The 19,896-nt window shown below is 50.5% G+C and overlaps 2 protein-coding genes across 6 annotated transcripts; one reads left to right on the top strand and one right to left on the bottom strand.

Annotated features, from left to right (window-relative positions):
• The first annotated feature begins 544 nt into the window (after positions 1-544).
• FAM219B (family with sequence similarity 219 member B) lies at positions 545-7,243 on the top strand. Of its 2 annotated transcripts, none has more exons than XM_004473466.5 (5): positions 545-1,067; positions 1,284-1,371; positions 2,079-2,156; positions 2,921-2,969; positions 4,605-7,243. In XM_004473466.5, exons 1-5 carry the CDS (start codon positions 854-856, stop codon positions 4,767-4,769), a joined length of 594 nt encoding a protein of 197 aa, XP_004473523.1. In that variant the 5' UTR covers positions 545-853; the 3' UTR covers positions 4,770-7,243. The 2 variants fall into 2 exon arrangements, with proteins under 2 accessions (XP_004473523.1, XP_004473522.1); XM_004473465.5 differs by having other exon boundaries at positions 4,602-7,243.
• Positions 7,244-9,721: 2,478 nt separating this feature from the next.
• MPI (mannose phosphate isomerase) lies at positions 9,722-16,455 on the bottom strand. Of its 4 annotated transcripts, none has more exons than XM_012531007.2 (8): positions 16,386-16,455; positions 15,801-15,928; positions 14,681-14,881; positions 13,748-13,894; positions 13,226-13,286; positions 11,548-11,721; positions 10,747-10,955; positions 9,722-10,419 (listed from the first exon to the last, which is right to left on the bottom strand). In XM_012531007.2, exons 1-8 carry the CDS (start codon positions 16,399-16,401, stop codon positions 10,201-10,203), a joined length of 1,155 nt encoding a protein of 384 aa, XP_012386461.1. In that variant the 5' UTR covers positions 16,402-16,455; the 3' UTR covers positions 9,722-10,200. The 4 variants fall into 4 exon arrangements, with proteins under 4 accessions (XP_012386461.1, XP_004473517.1, XP_058150493.1 ...); XM_004473460.3 differs by having other exon boundaries at positions 13,226-13,408; positions 13,753-13,894; XM_058294510.2 differs by lacking the exon at positions 16,386-16,455 and adding an exon at positions 15,091-15,168 and having other exon boundaries at positions 13,226-13,408; positions 13,753-13,894; positions 15,801-15,900.
• Positions 16,456-19,896: the final 3,441 nt, after the last annotated feature.

Here is a 19,896-nt window from a genome sequence, read left to right as displayed (position 1 = left end):
CTACTTTGTGGAGGCTAATAATTAGCCTTGGACAGCTCGTGGTATCTGGCAGTTCCTATGAGGATCCAGGGCTTCTACGCAGCCAGCAACAAGCACATCCCTTGGGGACAGAGAAGTCAAGAGTTTTGACCTAACTCCATGCCCTGCCACACACAGCCTAAGAGCGCACTTTCATCCTTCTTTCAAGGGCTTATTTTGCCCTTATTTGTCACTGTAGGGCAGGAAGTGGCATTGGGTTCATTTTTTAATGTGCTAACAGGCCTAGAGAAAATCAAGCTTCCTCCCAGGTCTCAGGAACCGCACGGTATTGGCGTCAGGGCAATTAGCCCAGATACTGCCTCTAGTTGTCACCTCCGCAAGTCCTTAAACCTTTCAAGCTTGTTTCCACTTCTGAGGGGCTAATACCTCCCTCTTCCGCGGTGGCACTTTTCAACTCCACCCAGGTTCTCCCCAGTTTGCCGTCGAATAGCTCTTACCGTGGGGAAGACTCGCGAGAACCGAGAGCGGGGGCGCCGGGGTGTAAAGGTTCGCGTGTGGCAGGCTTACACACGCGGCCCTCCACAAATATCAATATTTGATTTCGAGTAGAGAAAGAGCTGGAATTAGACATTTCTAGACTCAGACAGACTACAAGCTCCACAATGTGCTGGAAAGGAGGGACTGAAATTATCCAGCTCCGCCGCAGGCCGGAACGGTTGGGCCAACCCCTCAGCAGCAGAAGCCGGAAAGCACCAGGATTGGACGGCTCATGCTTGGGCGCCGCCATCTTGCTGAAGGAGGGGCTGCTTCCCAGCGGCGGACGGCTCTTTAGCCGAGAGGCGGACTGCGTGATACGACGGGGCGTGGCCAGGCCATGGCGGCCGCGGAGCCTGGCGGGCGTGCGGCGCGGGCGTCGGCCCCCAGATCCCGGCCTCCCGGAGCCCCGGACCGCGCCGCAGGAGCTGCAGGGCAGTACCCCGGACGAAGCGGCGGCGAAGTCCTCCGATCCGGGGAGCGGACCCCCGCGGCTGTGGAAAAGCGGGGGCCGTACATGGTGACGCGGGGGCCTTCCATTCAGGCCAAGCTGCGTGAGTGCGGCCCGATGGAGGGTCTCTGCCCTGGCGGGCTGTCGCGTCTCCTGGGCGGGCTCCGGGATCCCCGCTGGGCCTTGTCCCCGGAAGGAAGGGGTTAGGTGCAGCTCACTCCTGCCGCCGAAATTCTGTACGGAGAGAGCTGCCTCCGGGCATTCGGGAGACACGGCGGTGGGGGGAAGACCCCGCTGACCCGGGTCTTTTGACTTCCAGAGAAGCATCGGGACCTGGCCAAGGCCGTTCTGCGGAGAAAAGTCATGCTGGGGGCCTCGCCGAATCGCCCCGATTCTTCAGGGAAAAGGTCTCAGCAGGCGCCACCTCCTCTGTGTCCCGCAGCGTTCCGAAAAGGCTGTAGTCCTCAGGAAGGGAGGCACAGTGGTCACGTTCAAAGCCGAGCTAGCGATTCCCCTGATGGTGGTCAGGTTCACTATCATTAAAATAAGAACAACCTTTTCTTATCTTTTTAAGAAAATGACATGTCAGGGAAAGGGCTTTGGAATAAGGGAGTTCATTGAGTGCATAGGATCATTCATGTATCTGAGAATCTAAGTTAGGGAAGAGTACAGTGCCTGGGATCCCCAGAAGTGAGGATGGATTGCAGAGTGGAAACAGCCTGTGTAGTACCTTTTTTTTTTTTTTTTAACAGAATGGTAAGCTCTTACAGCTGGATAGGACTTAATCCAGTGCTTCCTCTTACAAATAAGAGCTGAAACAAAGAGGTCAAAGGATTTGCCCAAGAGCTTGCAGTTTTTCTGTTTGCTGGTTAAATAAAGAGCTTAAGGTTCCTACAGGTGACTTTTCCAGAGTCAAAGGGAAGTGTGCTTCTCCCCAGAACAACAGCCAGATCCATAGAGCTGAAGGCAGTGGTGGCTATGTGACCAGACCAGGTAGAAAAAAGTGTGTAATGGGGTAGAAGGCAAGTCAGGAGTGGGCCAGGACACTGGCTTTCCTTGTGAAAGGTGGGTGCTTTCACCTATGCTTGATCTCTCCTGCACCCTTTCCCCTTAGGTCCGTGAAGTTTAACAAAGGCTATGCAGCTCTTAGCCAGAGTCCAGATGAAAACCTGGTTTCCCTCGACTCTGACAGGTGAGTGCTCCACTTGGAAATTCCCTTTGGGGAATGACTTGGATGGAAGTGCAGTCACTTGGTGCCCTTCAGTTGTTCCGTTTCCTCCAAGGCCCTTCATGCACATCCCAGGGCTGTCTTCTGAGCACTAGCCCTTCCTAGGATAGCTTGGTTAGGGCACTTGTAGATGCTTATACTTTTTTTTTTTTTTAAGATTTATTTGTTTGTTTATTCCTCTCCCCTACCCCCCCCCCAACCCGGTTGTCTGTTTGCTGTGTCCGTTTCTGTTGTCAGCAGCACGGGAATTTTGTTGCATCATCTTGTTGTGTCAGCTCTCCGTGTGTGCGGCACCATTCCTGGGCAGGCTGCACTTTGTTTCGCGCTGGGCGACTCTTCTTACGTAGGACACCCCTGCGTGGCAGGGCACTCCTTGCGCGCATCAGGACTGCGCATGGGCCAGCTCCACACGGGTCAAAGAGGCCCGGGGTTTGAACCGCGGACCTCCCATGTGGTAGACGGACGCCCTAACCACTGGGCCAAGTCCGCCGCCCTATACTACTCTTGAATTTGAAACACCATCCTTCTGTGGAGCAAATCATCCTGCTCTCTTATGTTTACACTGTGAGAGTGACCCTGTCCCTGCCAGCAGATTCATGGCCTGAGTTCTGTAGTGTGTGGTCTTTGCTCCACAAATCCCCCAGACCCCCTTGCATGCTTGCCACCTTGGATTTGCAGCTGTGTTCCACAGGCGTACCCCTGAACTGCCTATCGTCTTCTCTTTCTAGTGATGGGGAGCTGGAATCCAGATACTCCTCCGGATATTCCTCTGCAGAGGCAAGTCCAGGGCGCCTTTCTGCACCAATGAGCCAGGCGGCCCACAGCATCACCACCAGTGCCAACTGCTTGCCTAATGCCTGCTGTGTGCATAGCACTGTGCCAGGCTTTTGGTCTGTTCTCTGGTCTTCCATTCTGCCCTCTTCCCCCAGCAGGGGTGTAAGCACCGAGGACGGCTGTTGAGAGTCCAGGCCATTGTAGATCCTCAGAGCTTGAAATGACCTCAAAGGTCTTCTCGTCCAGACTACCACTTAGAAAAGGAATCCTTTGATAAATTCCACCTACTTATTTACTAGCCTCTGCTTCCTAGAATGCTTCTTGTAATTGGGTACTCACTACCTCCAAGAAACTTTGCTGGCCAGCCTCTCCTCTGTGCACCCTCCCCTCCAAAAACAAAACAAAACAAAACAAAAAACCCACAACATACACACAATTCCTTCTTTGGGGAGGTCTTCAACAAGTCTTCCTTAAAATTTGCAGTGTCTCCTGCAGCATGGATACACTGGCCTTAGGCCCACCCTCTGGTGTCACGCAATGACTATTCTCTGTTCTTTTCACTGTCTTTTATCTGAGGTCAGCATTCCTCTCCTTCCCCTCTCATGCTCCACCAAGGTTGCTTCCAGGCCAAACATCTGTTCCTTCAGTGGTTCCATTATGGAAACACACCAAGATACTCCTGGGCCATTCTGATTGTCTTAGAAACACAGGGGCGTAAAGCTGACTTGTGTAGTTCAGTGCCTTTCATAGAGGTGAGGTGCTTGGGGCATGATTATGCTAATATGTACTGCTGGATTTTCTTTTTCTCTTGGAAATCCTTGGCCACCCTCTGAGTTTCTGCCAAAGAGAACAGAGGTAGTCTTTAAATTGTGTCCTTCTTGAATGCTTGCATGTTTAAAATTGCTAAAACCAACCGTGATTCAGAGGAAGTCCAACAGTGTTCCCAGTCTCGTTTATTTTCCTTTTGCTTGCAGAACTGGTGAAGCCTCACTGACAGGTTTCACCTTGTAGGGATCCAGTTGTGCTGGCATCGAAGGAAAACATGTCTAACCAGCAGTAAAGACAGAGCTGCTCCCCACCCTGTTCCCCTGTAACCCACAATCTGCTGTAGCCCATTGTTCCCATATTCTTTAGCTCTGCTAGGGCCCAGTCTGGGTTGCCAGTGGAAACAGTCATGACATTGACTTTCAGCAATAATCTGGAATCTGGTATTTTTGTCAGATCCCTCAGGACTCTTTAGAGCAACTTCTCTGGGGAGTCAGTGACAGTGCAGCTTGGACAGACTGCCTTGCTCTTGGTGAGGCACACCTAAGAAAGGGCAGTGCTTCCTCCTCTAGGCTAGGGATGTGTGGTGCTAGCCCGGGGCTGCAGCACAGACAGGGAACCTGACAAAGCAGGGGTTTTTAACCTTTTTTGTTCCACGGACTCCTTACTAAGTCCATACTATACTGTATACTATTTAATGTATCACACCTGCACCAATACATCTCCACAAGAGTAATGATGTTTTGAACTTCAAGCTCACAGAGCCCTTGTTAAGAACCCCTGTGGTAAAGAAATGTAAGCCTCCGTTTTAGGCAGCAGTTATCTTCGTTTTGCAGCCAGGCTTACGCTTCCCTCCTCTTGCGCTCTTAGCAGGTGAACCAGGATGTGAGCCGGCAGCTGCTCCAGGATGGGTATCACCTGGATGAGATGCCAGATGATGAGGACTTGGACCTCATTCCCCCGAAGCCCATGGCCGCCTCAACGTGCTCCTGCTGCTGGTGCTGTCCTGGGGACTCATCCTCCTGCACCCTCCAGTAGACATAACCCCAGGTGGATGCTCCAAGATAGGAGACCTGTTCACCATGAGGCCTGCAGAGCTCTTTGGCCCTTCATAGTCACAGTAAAGTGGGAACTGCCATCAGCCCCAGAATCACTGGGGGTACTGATGCCCTGGGAAGGTCACCGACTTGCAGGTAGCCCTTACTGGTGCTTCTCAGGCCAGAGAGCCCCCATTTGGGCTGCAGGGAGATAGATGGAATTCTGCAGTTTTTCTCTGTTGTGGGAGCAGTGCGGAGAAACCGCTTTAATAAGAACAGATAACAGGAATTATGGTTCTGATGGTGGGTGACAAAGTTGGTTATGAAAAACTTGTCATTATGCTCTAGGGCAGGGAGAAGGAGCTTTTGTGCCCACTCTGCTGGACAATGCATATATGGAGGCAGAAAATAGCACTTTATGGCTTGCAGCTGGGAATATTGACAAAGGCTTTAACCATTTGGAACCAGTTCAAGAAATTCCATCTGGTCCCTCCTGTCCCCAGCTCTAAGATGGGTATAGGTTTGGCCTTCAAGAGGCATAAAGCAGGACCCGTTGGTCTTCTTCAGGCTGTGCTGTGAGGCTATGGCAGGGATTGTAATGGGTTGTTTAATGACAGCAGGATCATGGCTTTCAAAATGCCCGGACCTGGTGCGTACCCAAGTGGTCCAACTGTATGAGTGGATTTAGTTCATTCAAGTCAGCCCTTCCCTAGAGAAAAACTGCTGCACCATGCACATGTGTATTTATATTTCCTTAAGCATTACTCTTAACGTTTGTTCTTGGCAAATTTTCACCACCCAGTCTTTGTGCTCAGGGTTGGGATTGGGGACCAGGACTGGGCTGTCCCCAGAAGCCTGCAGTTTTTGTGTTTACCAGCAGAGGGAGCTACAGGGAGCAGCCTGGTGCTTTCCTATTTGTTTAACTTTCTAAATTTGGACTAGTAGTAGTGGGTGAGAGGTATACTGGGGAAACTGTGTGGGCTTTGGCCCAGACTGAGGCTCACAGACAGGATGGGGAAGAGGGGAATAAGCCAGCTTACGAGGCCCCTGCCTGAGGAGACCAGTCTGCCAGTGCAGAGCGCCTCCTCTCACCCCAGCCTGGGCTATCAATTGCCTTCCAACCCTCCATTTTCTTCTGACCACAGCATGGGCCTCAGTAGGCACTGGCTCAGAGTGGGCATTACAACAAGCCTCCAGGTACACAGCAGCCTCTTTAGCCCCCAGCCCAAACACAGTAGTAGACAGGCCATACTTCCCCTGTAATCCTCATTCAAGAACATCCCTTGCTGCATCGGGCTCTCTAGAATTTAGTTTTTTTTGCTTCACCCAGCAATGTGGATGGGAGTAGACAGGGTTTCCAGCCCAGTCAGGATTGGGGTTTGGACCCCACATGGGAAAATGCCAGTCTTTTGTTTCACCCAGCTGCTAGAGGCATATGGCTCTTCTTGCTTTTCTGTTGAGGTGATTGGAAGACAGAAAGTCAGATAAAAAGAAAAGGCCTTATTTGTCATTTGCCAGACTACTGTCCTCAGGAGGGTAATACCGTCAGGGCTTGATTGGCATCTACCTTTGTGCTTTTCTCAAATCCTGGGAGGTTGAGGGGGTATATGGTCTCCAGGGGACTGTAGCTGCTTTTATTCTACTGGCTAGCAGCTCCACAGCAGGGAGTCAGGTTGGGGCCTGGGAAACTGAAGAGGTTATTCTGTTCTGGAATGGGACTCTGTGAGCTCTACCCTGGTGCCCAACATTCTTAGCACTTTGTGCAGATGCCTGCAGCGAGGAAGAACATCTCCATTCCGAACCCCTTCACCCATCCACGGAGACTGACCAGACCTTTCTGGTTTCTGCAAAGGTGAAGTGGGACAAAGAAAGGGCTCAGATGTGGTAGGGGGAGGAAGAATCCAGCCACAAGATGGCTGTGGAAGCCAAATGGTAGAACCCCTTGGGGAGGGGGGGTAGGACAGAGTAGCTGGGGCATTTGACAGCTCCTGCGGGCAAAGATGGCAGCAGGACCCCAAGGCCATCTGGGCTGTCTTGTTGCTATAATCGACAATGGCATGCTTGGCCGCAGCTGTCCCTGAGGATATTCCAGAGCTGAATGACCCTGTGTGGGAGGCATTTCCTTTATGGAAAAAAGATGCAGGTGTCTGAAGCAGAGAACGGTGTGCAGCAAGGCAAGTTAGGAACAGCTGTTTGGGGACAGCAGCCATGGGCCAAAATACCACCAATAAAGGCACCAAGGTACCCAGAGCCAAGCTGCCTTAAGTCAGGGTACTGGGTGTTCTACATGTGAGTCCCCTGGAGGAAGTACCTGGCTTGCTTCACAAGTGAGGGTGGCACCAGATTGTGTTTACACAGGACTCTACAGAACTCTATGGCTTACCCTTCTACAGCTCTAAGTTTATATGAAGAAATGCCATCCTGCTAGATGAGCTGTGTATATATCTATGTTGCAATAAATTTTTTTTACAAAAATGTCTGGACCCGTCATTGCCCTTCTGGATCGTGAGATGAGAAAAATAGCCTAAAAGCCCCAGGTGTGCCATACCTATCCCTGGAAGCCCCTTTCTGCAGCTGTTTGCAATGGATGTCATGTCCAGGCCTGCTTCCTAGGGAACCACAGTGGAATAAGCCCTTACACATCATTTCTCTTTAGAATGGGTTCCTGTAGCAAACCCTTTCTTCTCAGGTCTTTATCATTCTTTTAACTAAAGAAAATCTGGAGGCCAAGGAAAAAACAACAGATTGGACAGAACTTTTTTGAAGCTGGTTTCCTGTAATTCCAATAGGAGGAATCTATTTTGGTAGCAGCCCAGAAACATTGTTCTGTGCAAGTCAAAATCCTTACCCCATGGGAAACAGACTTGGCCCAGTGGTTATGATGTGGGCTACGGGTGGGAGGCTCTTTAGTCTCTTCAGAGATAACCTTAACCTAAGCTGTCTGTCCTGACTTGTGGGTGTGGAATGGTAAGAGGCTGCAGCTCTGCCCTTGGTAACCATGGCAACAACTCCAGTCCCAGGAAACAGTTTAACAATGCAAAGTCTATAAACTTTAGATATTCAGGGGAAATGCAAACCAAATGTGCTAAAAGCTTATCTAGAATGTATGAAGTCCATGCTAAAAGCTTACCTAGGATGTGAAAAATATATGCTAATTCAAGCCTATTGAGAACTGAAACAAGAACCATTTGGCCTTTCCTCTCTATAAAAGGGACTCAAAAATCTGGTTCGGGGCTCGGGATTTAAACAGAAAGCTGCCGAGTCTGGCCGGCCGTCAATAAACCATTTTTCCTTCTCAAGATCATTCCTGAGTCCTGGCCTTTCTATACGCATTTTTCCTTCTCAAGATCATTCCTGAGTCCTGGCCTTTCTATACGCAAATAATTGAACCTCTCAAATTCTACAACCGTTAGGGCATCTGTCTATCACATGGGAGGTCCGCGGTTCAAACCCCAGGCCTCCTTGACCTGTGTGGAGCTGACCTATGCGCAGTGCTGATGCACGCAAGGAGTGCCCTGCCACGCAGGGGTGTCCCCGCATAGGGGAGCCCCACGCACAAGGAGTGCACCCTGTAAGGAGAGCCACCCAGCACAAAAGTTAGTTCAGTCTGCCCAGGAATGGCGCTGCACACATGGAGAGCAGACACACAAGATGACGCAACAAAAAGAAACACAGATTCCAGTGCCACTGACAACAGAAGCAGACAAAGAACACGCAGCAGATAGACACAGAGAACAGACAACTGGGGGGGGGGGGAGGGAAGAGAAATTAAATAAATAAATCTTTAAAAAAACCCACAGCAAAGAGCTGGTGGCTTAGGGCTCTGCTCAGTCTGAGGTGAAAGGATGTAAGATCACAGGTCAGAAACCTGAACAGCAGCACTGGCATCTGTGCAGCCTCTTGTGTCTCATCCTTGGAGCATGGGCACTAAAAGTAGATAGATGGGAAGCAGATTTGGCCCGATGGATAGGGCATCCGCCTACCACATAGGAGGTCTGCAGTTCAAACCCCGGGCCTCAGTGACCCGTGTGAGCTGGCCCATGTGCAGTGCTGATGCGCGCAAGGAGTTCCCTGCCACATAGGGGTGTCCCCCGTGTAGGGGAGCCCCACGTGCAAGGAGTGCGCCCCGTAAGGAGAGCCGCCCAGCGCGAAAGAAATTGCAGCCTGCCCAAGAATGGTGCCGCACACACAGGAGAGCTGACACATGATGATGCAACAAAAAGAAACACAGATTTCCAGGGCCGCTGATAAAGATGGGAGCCGTGCTGCTGATAAAGATGAGAGGGGTCACAGAAAAACACACAGTGAATGGACAGAGAGCAGACAACTGGAGCAGGAGGGGAGAGATAAAAAAAAAATCTTTAAAAAAAAAAAGTAGATAGATGCCTTCCCAGGAATCTGCCAGCTTAGAAAATGTAGGTAGGGTTATCCTCATAATGAAAATTGGATCCTCTTCTCCCTACATGCCTATAATATACCATATAATGATTGAAGTTGCTCTCAACATCACTAACTTCTTCGGTAAAGGGCCAGATAGGCAATAGTTTTGGCTTTGTAGGCCAAAGAGTCTCTCTCACAACTACCCAACTTTGCCACAGCAGCCTGAAAGCAGCCAGAAAGGATGTAAATGAGTGGGCATGGCCAGATTTGGCCTGCTACCCTCAGTTTGCCAGCGTGTTTTAAGGCCAGCTGTGACACAGGAGAGAAGAATGGACTGATGACCAGTATATCCTTAGACCCAGCTTCCTCTGTGCAGAGCTAGAGGGCCCAAGGCCTGCCTGCAAGCTCCACACCTGAGGCTGAAGCTCCCTCCTCCCACTCCCTCCCAATAAAGGGCTCCCAAGTCCAGCCTGTTCCCCAGGGAACTGTTTCAAGCAAAAACTGGACAACATCTAGGAAGAGCTCTGTAGCTCACTTCAGGGACTAGAATACCAAAAACTGTTTTTCACCCCATGACCTCAACATACAAGATCTTTAATTGCTTTGATACAACAGGAATGAGGAGCAACTCTAGCCCACAGGCCTACCTTTCGCTTCCTCTGCAGCCAGCTGGGAACCACAAACCTGTTTGCAAATAGCAATTACCTAGGCTCTTGCTGACTGATGCCGGGCAATACTGGCAATAGATTTTACTAGGCAGCCTAATGCTGAAGGCTGGAGCACAGCTGCAGAGGCGTGGTGAGTGAGAACACAAAGGGTGTATCAGCCCTTAGTCTTCACACTGGCCCTTCCAGAAGAGTACGGTGTAGCCTGGGTTTTACCAAAAGTCACTACCTTTTAGCTCACTCCTCTACCTGAGCATTCTCCTCCCTGCTCTTCCAGGGTATACCTGAAGAGTTCAGGGCAGGGAACCAGGGTTAGGGTGGGCCTAAAGAGGTGAGGCTGGTCAGGATTTAGGGCAACTGGTGAGGAGAGCTGGGAGGTTGTGACCCCTACAGCAGACAGCAGGCACGGAATATCAGCAGATCCTTAGGCACAGTAAGCTTCAGTGAGACAGGCTCATTGGCCCCAATGAAGAGGACTCCACCACGTTGCAGGGGGATTGTTGCCTCGGCTGTGGGCGTGCTGGCTGTCACTGTCCCCTGCACCACCAGGAGGATGCTAGCAGAGTCCAGGGCCAAGACCTCGTATTCAGTGACAGAGCCAGGGACCTAGGTGGAAAGAAACAGTAGGGTCGGTGCAGCGCAGACTCTGGCCCTGTCAGCTCTCAGGAACTAAGGACAACCGTAAGGGCACTAAGAGGGAGAGCTCTGCCGCCTTCCCCCAGTGCTCAGACTCATTAGCACAGAGGCCCATGCCTGTTTCCTGGCAGAGAGGGCTGGGCAGACCCTGTGGCTGCCCCCCCCCCCGCAGGAGCTTGACAGGAAGGAAACCCAGCTCCAGGCTGCTGCCAGCCTCCAGAGCTCCCCCAGTGTGGTCCTTGCCAAGGTTCCCCCTCATGCCACATAAAGGACACCCACCTTACACCCCCCACTCACCTCAATCTTCATAACTGTGAAGTCTGGCACAGGGGGGTCATAGATGAAGAGGTAGGGGTCCTCCTGGCTCTGTTTTGGGCAAAAGAGCCTGTCCTTGCTGGGGGTGGGGGTATAGCTGAGCATTTCACACAGGGTTGGCACGTCGATGAACTTGGGTGTCAGGCCGGCGCGCACCGTGTTGTCTGAGCATGCCATGCACTCCACGCAGTCTGGGGACAGACGGTTAGCATGGCCTAGCTGAAGGAGTATGCCTTGGAGCTTGGCTCTCCAGGGCTGGGCCTCCTAACCTGAGCTCCATGGACCCCCTGAAGATTCAGGTAAAAATGCTCTGTGAATCACATTCTTTCCAGGGGAGGGGGGTGAAGAAAACAGGTGGCAGATCACCTACCGCTGCCAGGGGGAGTCATATTAATCCCTGGGAGACCCTGAACCCTCCACAGATTTTGTATTTTCTCACTAATACCAGAGAATCCTAGCATGGGTGAGTAAGCACCAAATCAAAACGTGCCACCCTTCTGTAGCAATGTGCATATTTTAAAATAAAAATTTCTGGGTAGATAGGATAGCCATGCAAAGGCAGTGTGATACAGGGGCAAAAATACCTATCCTGGATCCAGTATAGCCTGGGTTCAAATTGTGGTTCCCATACTTAGTAGCAGGGTTGAACATCCAGTATCATGATGTCACAGGTTGGTGTGGGTTCTTAGGGAAAGTTGCTTGCCCACCCTCTCTCCCTGTTGACTGGATGGGGAAAGAAGGCTGAGGGCATGGGAGTGAAGCTTACACTGAAATGTGGCTCACCTCCTTTCAGGTATGCATGGGGCACATTGGCCTCCAAAAACATGGCCTCCCCGGGCTGCAGGTTAAGCAGGTTCAGGAAGTAGATGGCAAAGCAGCCGATATCACCGGGGTACTGATGGTGCAGCTGCAGTAAGAGCTCTCCATAGATGTTCTCCATCTTGTTTCCAGCAGCCACTGAGGGTCACAGAGCACCCCAACACCGTTAGGAACACTCAGTGGTGTCCACAGGAAGAGCACCTGCCTGTCTATGTGCCCACTGTATTGGGCACCAAAAGGGCTGGACCAGTTTTTTGTTGGGGGGGGGGCCGTCTTGTGCATTGTAGGATGTTTAGCAGCATCCCCGGCCTCTACCCACCAGGCACCAGTACCACCTCCCCCGTCTTGACAACCAAAAATGTCTCCAGATTCTTGCCAAATGTCTCCCCTGGTTGAAAACCATTATCCTAGGAGCTCGAAATCTAGTTAGGGAAATAACCCAAAAGGAACCATGTAGAGTGACTAACTGTCCTCGTGAGTCCTGGACTTGCCTGGTTTTAGCAGTCAAAGTCCGACATCTTAGGAAATCCCCCAGGAAAACTGGGATGGTTGGTCACCTCAGATAGTCTTCAGGAACAAGATATGTCCAAGAGACTGACCATGGGAGGAGTGGTGAAGGAAAGCTTCTTGGAGAAGCGAGGGTATGAGCTGGGTCAGGCTGAATGTGCAGAGAAGCAGGGAGGGTATTTGTAAATAAAAGCAGTGTGTACGAGGTGCAATGAAGAGAACTGCTGATGCTTACTCTGCTAAGTACTGGGGACACACACAGAGATCAAGGAGACAGATTCCCGGCTTGGTGAAACCCCAAGTTTTAACAAGTGTGCACATGACAACATAGACCCATAGAAGCCAAGCGTTCTAAGTGATTATGAACAGGGTGTTATGGGAGCTCCAGGCAGGAGTAATCGGTTCTGCTTTAATACAAGAAACCCTAAAGCCTTCTGCATGAAAGGAGAGAAAATATAAAAAATAAACATCAAGGATATGCTTGGGTAAAATGACCAGTTCATTGTGGCTAAAAAGTGGTAGGTGAAACATGGAGAGATGGAAGCAGAAGAGAGGTCAGGGGCCACCTGAGAAGGGGCTGGGACTGCCAGGCTAAGGAGTGAGACTTCACCCCGTGCCACATCATCTCATAGCTGAGAGTCGTTCTGCCTTGTGTCTCTCATAGCTTATGTTGACTCCCCAGCCCCAAAGGGACATGATCACGGCCATCACAGTCATTTCCTGAACACAAGTTAGCACAAGGGCAGGCACATAGCAGGTATCCAAGGAAAGATCTAATGATTGAGAGCTCTGGGCCTCATGACTTTGGAAGAGAGAGAGGATCCTTTTGACCACTTCCTATTCTCTAGCCCCAAATGCAAGTCCATCCAAGTGAGCAGCTGTAGGGCATCCTAAGGGTCTCCCAGGCCAGTCTGCCACCAACCATCCAGAGAAGACAACCAGTTAGGAACTGGCCCTCAAGTCTAAGGCCTTGCTCCACAAAGATGGAAAGAAATGCTAAATCACCAACAGGCCATCTAAGTTGGGCCCATTCTAGTGTTCCACTTGGGCAAAAGAGTTGAGAACACAGGCTACTGTCTGCACGAGGAGCCCAGACTGGGAAACTGCACCCACCCAGATCTACAAACACACCCACCTTCCTGGGAGATCCGCTTCACCAACAGGTTGAGCTGCTCCACCACCACCTTCTTCTCGCTCTTCATCAGGTGGGAGAAACAGGTTTTCAGAGCAGAGGCCACAGTTTGAGAGTCATGGCTCATACTGTGCTTCAGCTGTTTTGCTGCATCTTCTCCAATCAGAAAGTGGAACTCAGGGACCACTGCCAGAAGGCAGGCCCAGGGCCCATGTCAGGAAAGGCAGGATGGAAGTGGTAGAAATGAGGAGTTGGAGGAGGTCTCCCCATCCCACCCCTAACCAAGGAGCCAGGCTAAGGAAACTTTGCAGTGAAAAGCAACTGCTCACTACCAGCCCTAAGTGACCACACCTGAGCCTGGTCCCATAGGCCTGGCCTGCTGACTCTAAGAACTGCTTCATGAGGCCAACCAGCCCCTCAGTTCCTGTGACATTCAGCCTCTGTTCTTGGCCATCATTCCCACTCTGGCCCAGGGTCCCCATGCATCCTGGGCCCAATACACATGTACTTAGCATTTTGCCCAACCTTACTCTTCAGAAATGTCACAATCTCCTCAACCGGCCGGAAGCCACACAGGCCCTGGAAGGAGGTCAGGGCAATGGCTATCTCTGGCTTGTGGTTGGCATCGGGGTAGTGCTCTGGAGCCTGGCGATGCAGCTTCTCTGCCAGCTCCTGTGGGGTGGCCAAAGGACAAAGAGGATGGTCAATGCACAGCCATCAGCTAGCAGAACACCAGTCCCACCCAGCCCATGCTCTCTACCCTCCCCAGTGGCCAGATGGCAGTGACTTCCTGCCATTGGCAACAAGCCCAGGCTTGGGCAAGGCACCATGCAGAAATCTGGGTAGAGGGGGCAAACTACGGGAGAACTGGCGTGGACTTTTAGAGGCCTGGCCTGCAAGTCAGGAAACTCAGGCACCAGACCAAGCTCTGACAAGGCAGACAAAAGACTCAGACCACACATAATGTGTGACTTTGGGCATATCCCTCCTCTCTCTCCCTGGGTCTAACTTTACCCATCCAAAATGAGGCGTTTAGACAAATGACTGCTCAGGCCCTCTCTCGGGGGTTTGTACAGAAAGACTCCATGAGAGTGGGGCTGAGGCAACAGCTAGGGAACCTGCATACCCTGGAAGGCAAACTCTCCCAGAGACCTAGGTGGGAAGCTGGCAGATATGAATGTAACTAGGCTGGGTAAGAAAAGCCCCAGAACAAGTTGCCCGGGTATGGGTTTGAAGAAGCTCCCAAAACACGGTGGTCAGCTGTCTACTTAGACTTAGCTGTCCAGCATGTGTCACTTAGCATCTGGCCTTGCAGAGCTAAATTGGGAGTTGTCAGGCCTGGATTTAGCTTTGGGCTGGAGCCTGGAATGGGTGGGGCAGAAGCAGCAGGAAATGTCATGGGAGGGCCTTGACATAAACTGGTCTCTATTCTGACCTTTGCACCTGCTGGCCCAGTACCTTGTTAGGGTGCGCCTGGATGGACAGGGCCGTTTCAACTGAGAGCACTTTGAAGAGGAAAGGCAGCTGGCCATTAAATGTATCTTTGACCCTTGACCCCAAGCAGTCCTGGTTCTCAGTAATCCACTGGCTTAGGGTCTTCTGTGGGATGCGGTTGTCAAGGATCTTGGAATCTCCCCGGCGGTGGGTCCCCATCCATAGCTGGAAAGAAAGGAAAACTTGGGAGGTAAGGGGAAGGAACCTGGTACCACTAGCCTGCCTACCCCAATCCCAGTTACTCTGTGCTCTCCACAGGGAAGCTGAGTCAGTGACATGCTCACATCATCACCAATTTATAGGGAGACAGCAGACACACCCCAGAACACCAGGAGTCAGGGGATCCAGGGTCTAGTTCAGTTTGTGCCACTAACCAGCTCCAGGGTCTTGGGCTAGTTATTTCTCTTCTCTGAGTTTCAGTTGTCTCATCTGTCCAATGAGGAGAATGATACCTGTAACATCAAGGTCACTGAAGAGCCATGACTCTCAAATGGCTCTGCAAGGAGTTAACACTCATTTATTCCAGGCTCAGAAGCAGAGACTAAAGTCTTTCTATGCTTTGGTTTTTTTCTATCAAATGAGCAGAAGTAAAAAGTGCAAAAGTTAGTTAAAAAAACACAACAGAATAAACAGGGAAGTGAATGTGGCTCAAGCAGTTGGGTGCCAGCCTAACACATGGGAGATTCCAAGTTCAGTTCCTGGTGCCTCCTAAAAAGAAGATAAGCACAAAACGAACAGACACACACCATAGCGAGCACAAACAATGAGATGGTGGCGGGTGGGGGGGGAATAAACAAATTTAAAAAAAAAACAACTCTCCATTGGCAAAGAGTGTCCCCCAAGGCTGAATTAATATCCAGTTAAGTACTGAGAGTTTTGGGAGGAAGAATACTGGAAATCCACCATCTCGATCCATCAACCTGCACTGATGTGAAGAGCAAACGGGCCATCCCACCTCACTCCTTGTTGCCCCACCCTCCCAGCTGATCCACCTGACTTGCCAGAGGTCCTTGGTTCTCTGAATGAAGAGGTCCCTTTCTACTGCCTGTGGATGGGGTCGGTTTAAATACAGCCCGGGTCTCACCTCTGCGTATGGCTTGTCCTCTGAGATCCGAGCCTGTGGGTCGCTGCTGGCCAGCAGCTGGGCCACTTCGCTGTTGGAACCCATCTTCCCCCAGGAATACTGCTGCACCACACAGGCAAGTGGGAATACTAGGGACATAGAGGATACCTTCAACACCACTCCTCAGTCCTGATCCTAACGTCCCAGGGAAATCAGTCAGGAGCTGGGGGTTTTGACTGGGGACAGAGTCAAATAAGGGGCTCCGAGGACGGTAGGTGAGGCTCTTTGCACACCTCAATATTCACATCTGTAAAACAGGCACTAAGCGTCTTCTGCTGGCGTGAGGTGAGCTGCCTTGAGGTGGCCGGAAGGGGAAGGGAGAAGCCCATAACACGGCATCCCTTTTCGAAGTGACCCACCCGCGACCTGGGAGAGCAAAGAGCCCTATCCTCGAGACCTTCCCTCGAGGACGGCACTAACAGCTCCCCAGGTCGCAGGTGCCTCCTTCCTTGTCCAGCGCTCTTCCTTTAGAGGAGCCCCCGGGGTAGGATCGACGGGGCAGATCAGGCCGGAAAGAATTTCCGGGCACCTCCACCGACCGCTCACCTCGTTCAGCTGCCATCCTCGCCGTCTAGGTCGTGGGTAACCGCACGTATTCCCTTCCCGACAACACCCGCGACCCTCGCGCCCAGAGCTTGATGGGAAATGTAGTCCCTAGAGCGCCGTCTTGGGACCCGTGCTCCTTGCGCGGCCACCCGAAGTACTTGATCAGGAGCTCTGTGGGTGGCGGTTTACCTCCCCACCCTCCGCCCGCCCAGGGATTCCAGCCCGCAATCTTGTGTCTCAATATTTATTCATTCATTCTTTAGTCGAACACATTTATTGAATTTCTCAGGCAACAGCCTAGGAGGAGGGCAGCCATCGGGAGGGGCCCAGGAGCACAGCAGCCGAAGCTCCAGGGGACCTGACTCGACTCCCCACCCCACACATACACTGGTACCTACAGCCTCTACCATACTTGCCCTGGGTTTTCTCTGTAATATTCCATCCAGGTATGTACATCTACCGCGCCTTCAGTGCCCTGGTTCTGATAGATCAGCCTGCATTTCAAAAGAAGCCTCACCATACAATAAAGGATAACAAAATGGAAAACACAAGAATCACTCAAACAACACAGCCTGTGTATCTTCACCCTAGGAATATCTCTCCTTCTCCTTATCCCCCCTCTCACAGCCACGTGAACTTTTTGGGAGAAAAATCAGTTCAAGTATAAGGGATTCTCAGAGCCCCCCTACCACCATCACCACCACCACTGAAGTCAGAGCTAGGATCATTTCTGCATAGTGCCCCCATGCAGGGAAGAAAGAACTCAGATTGACAGAAATACAGAAGTAACTGAAAAGGAAACTAGTCTACTTGGAGAACCTAGAATCTTCTTTTTTTTTTTTTTTAAGATTTATTTTATTTATTTTTTGTCTTTTTTTTTTAATGTTACATTAAAAAAATATGAGGTCCCTACTCCCCATCCCCCTCACCCCATTCCTCCCCCCATAACAACCACCTCCTCGATCATGTGACATTCATTGCATTTCGTGAATACATCTCTGAGCACTGCTGCACCTCATGGTCAATGGTCCACACCATAGCCCACACTCTCCCACAGTCCACCCAGTGGGCCATGGGAGGACATACAATGTCCAGTAACTGTCCCTGCAGCACCACCCAGGGCAACTCCAAGTCCCGAAAATGCCCCCACATCACATCTCTTCCTCCCACTCCCTACTCCCAGCAGCCACCATGCCACTTTCTCCACACCAATGCCACATTTTCTTCAATTACTAATCACAATATTTCATGAATAGAATATCAGTAAGTCCACTCTAATCCATACTCTATTCCTCCATCCCATGGACCCTAGAATGGCTGTGTCCACTCCACATCCATATCAAGAGGGGGCCTAGATTCCGGATGGATGCTGGATGCAACTCTCCTGCTTTCAGTTGCAGGCAGTCTTGACTCCCCAGTGTGGTGGTTGACCTTCTTCACCTCCATGTTAGATGAGTGGGGTAAGTCCATTAAACCAGAGTGTAGGAGTTGTAAGTCTGTTGAGGCTCGGGGCCTGGCTATCACATGGTCAGTCCAGAGATTCAGGTCCCCTGGGTATATATTAAACCCCAGCAACAACTACAGTTCCAGTAAAAGTAACAGGAGAGACTTGTGGACAAAGATCACATCTAAGTACAGCTCCATTGCACAGAAACACAAACTCCAAAGTAGGGCCAACTGAGATGGCACTGAACTCCATCTGCCATGACCATAGAATCTGTGGGTCTCTATAGCCCTCAGAAGAACTAATACCCGGGGCTGTATCTACTTTATCTGTCTCTGGGACTCTGCTGAGGTGTGCATAAGGGCAACCCCTCTGATAACCTCCCAGCTCTTTTTGGAGACTCATAGCCATATAAACTCATTTGTCCATTCCATTTCCCCCTTTTATTCAGGTCAAAAAGCATTTTTAACTCCTGGTATTATATGTAGATTGAGATATTCTGCTGGTCCGAGTTGACCCTTTTATTTAAGGTCATTTTCTAGTTACATCATCAGCTGGTACTTGGTAGTAATCCCTCGGCACCAGGGAGGCTCATCCCCAGGAGTCATGTCCCACACTGGGGAGAAGGCAACACATTTACATGCTGAGTTTGGTTTCAAGACTGGCCACATTTGAGCAACACGGAGGCTCTCAGGAGGTAACTCCTAGGCACCCTGCAGCTCTAGGCCTTACTCTTATTTCAGGTGCACAGGCTCACAAGCATAATCATTAGTATCAGGGGCTCATTGTTGGACCTTCCTTCTTTTTTGGTCTTTGCTGTTGCACTTGGGGGGGTTGTTGCTGTTCAAGAACCTAGAATCTTTCACCTTCACCTCTTGCTCCTCTCTGGAGTAGAAGTGATCACACTTTATTATTTAGTAATAATCTGCTTTCATTAGACTTACTAGATCCTATGTCTAATTCAGCTTCATATTTCTGCCAATATCTAGCTGCGAGCTCAAGCTAAAACAGCAGCTGATATTTGTTATGCACTGGGTACTATGCTAAGCACTTTTCAATAATTCTCCCACTTCATTATCAAGACAACCCCATCTTGTTAAGGAATAAAAAGCATAACCTTGCAAAATTATCTAATGAGCCACTCCTGCCCCCCACTTCTGTAAATCAGCCCGTGAGAACATGGCCTTGCAGGAGACTATCAAACAAACCACTTCCCCCCCCCCGCCCCCCCGCTTCTGTAAATCAGCCTGCGAGAGCATGACCTTGCACCTGCCTTCTGCTTCTATAACCCCGCTTGCAAAATTGCACCTAGCAATACATTAGCCAATGAGTGAAAGCCATGCCAGTCCCGTATAAAATCCTATATAAACCTATGAAAACTGAAAAACGGGACTCAGAATTTGGAGATTGATTCTCCTCTGGGCCCGTGCATAATAAATCTGTTCCTCTGCCTCTCTGAGAGCCGTTTGGAATTTCTGCCACTCAGAACTCCTGGCTTTGCTGCAACAACCTGATAAGTACTGGTATTAGCCCCATTTTGGAGATGAAAAAAAGAAGTTTCAGAGAAGGAACTGGTTCATATCCATAGCTCTCCAATGTGCAATACCTCCTCTCATTTACTGAATGAATAAGTAAATGAATGGTACGTCTGTCACAGGGAAGTGGACAGACCTTAGGGGATCTTCAGAGGCAGGTGGGTGGATAGGCTTCACACTGGTGACAGTTAAGCACATTCTTTATTCACCAGCCCAGCACTGGGCTAGGTAAGAACAAGGAGGCAGGACAGACTCATATCACTACCTGTCTGTTCTTCCCTCAGGCTTCAGTTGGCAAGAATCTCCATAGGCTGCTCTTGGAGGGGTGGCTATGGGGGTTTTAAGGTGAGAATTTTTTAAGGCAACACACATATCCTCCCATTTAGGGACATTTCCTGGAGAAAAGTTGAACTGAACACTAAAGGAGAGTTGGGATTTGGATAGGGAAGAAGAAGGTAAGAGAACTGAATGGGGGAAACAGTAAGTATTTACGAAATGCCTACTGTGTGCTTGGTACTAAGTGTGCCTGGTA

This window comes from Dasypus novemcinctus, chromosome 3 (genome assembly GCF_030445035.2).
Source record: "Dasypus novemcinctus isolate mDasNov1 chromosome 3, mDasNov1.1.hap2, whole genome shotgun sequence".
Taxonomy (NCBI): Eukaryota; Metazoa; Chordata; class Mammalia; order Cingulata; family Dasypodidae; genus Dasypus; species Dasypus novemcinctus.
This window is presented reverse-complemented; position numbering and strand designations above follow the sequence as displayed.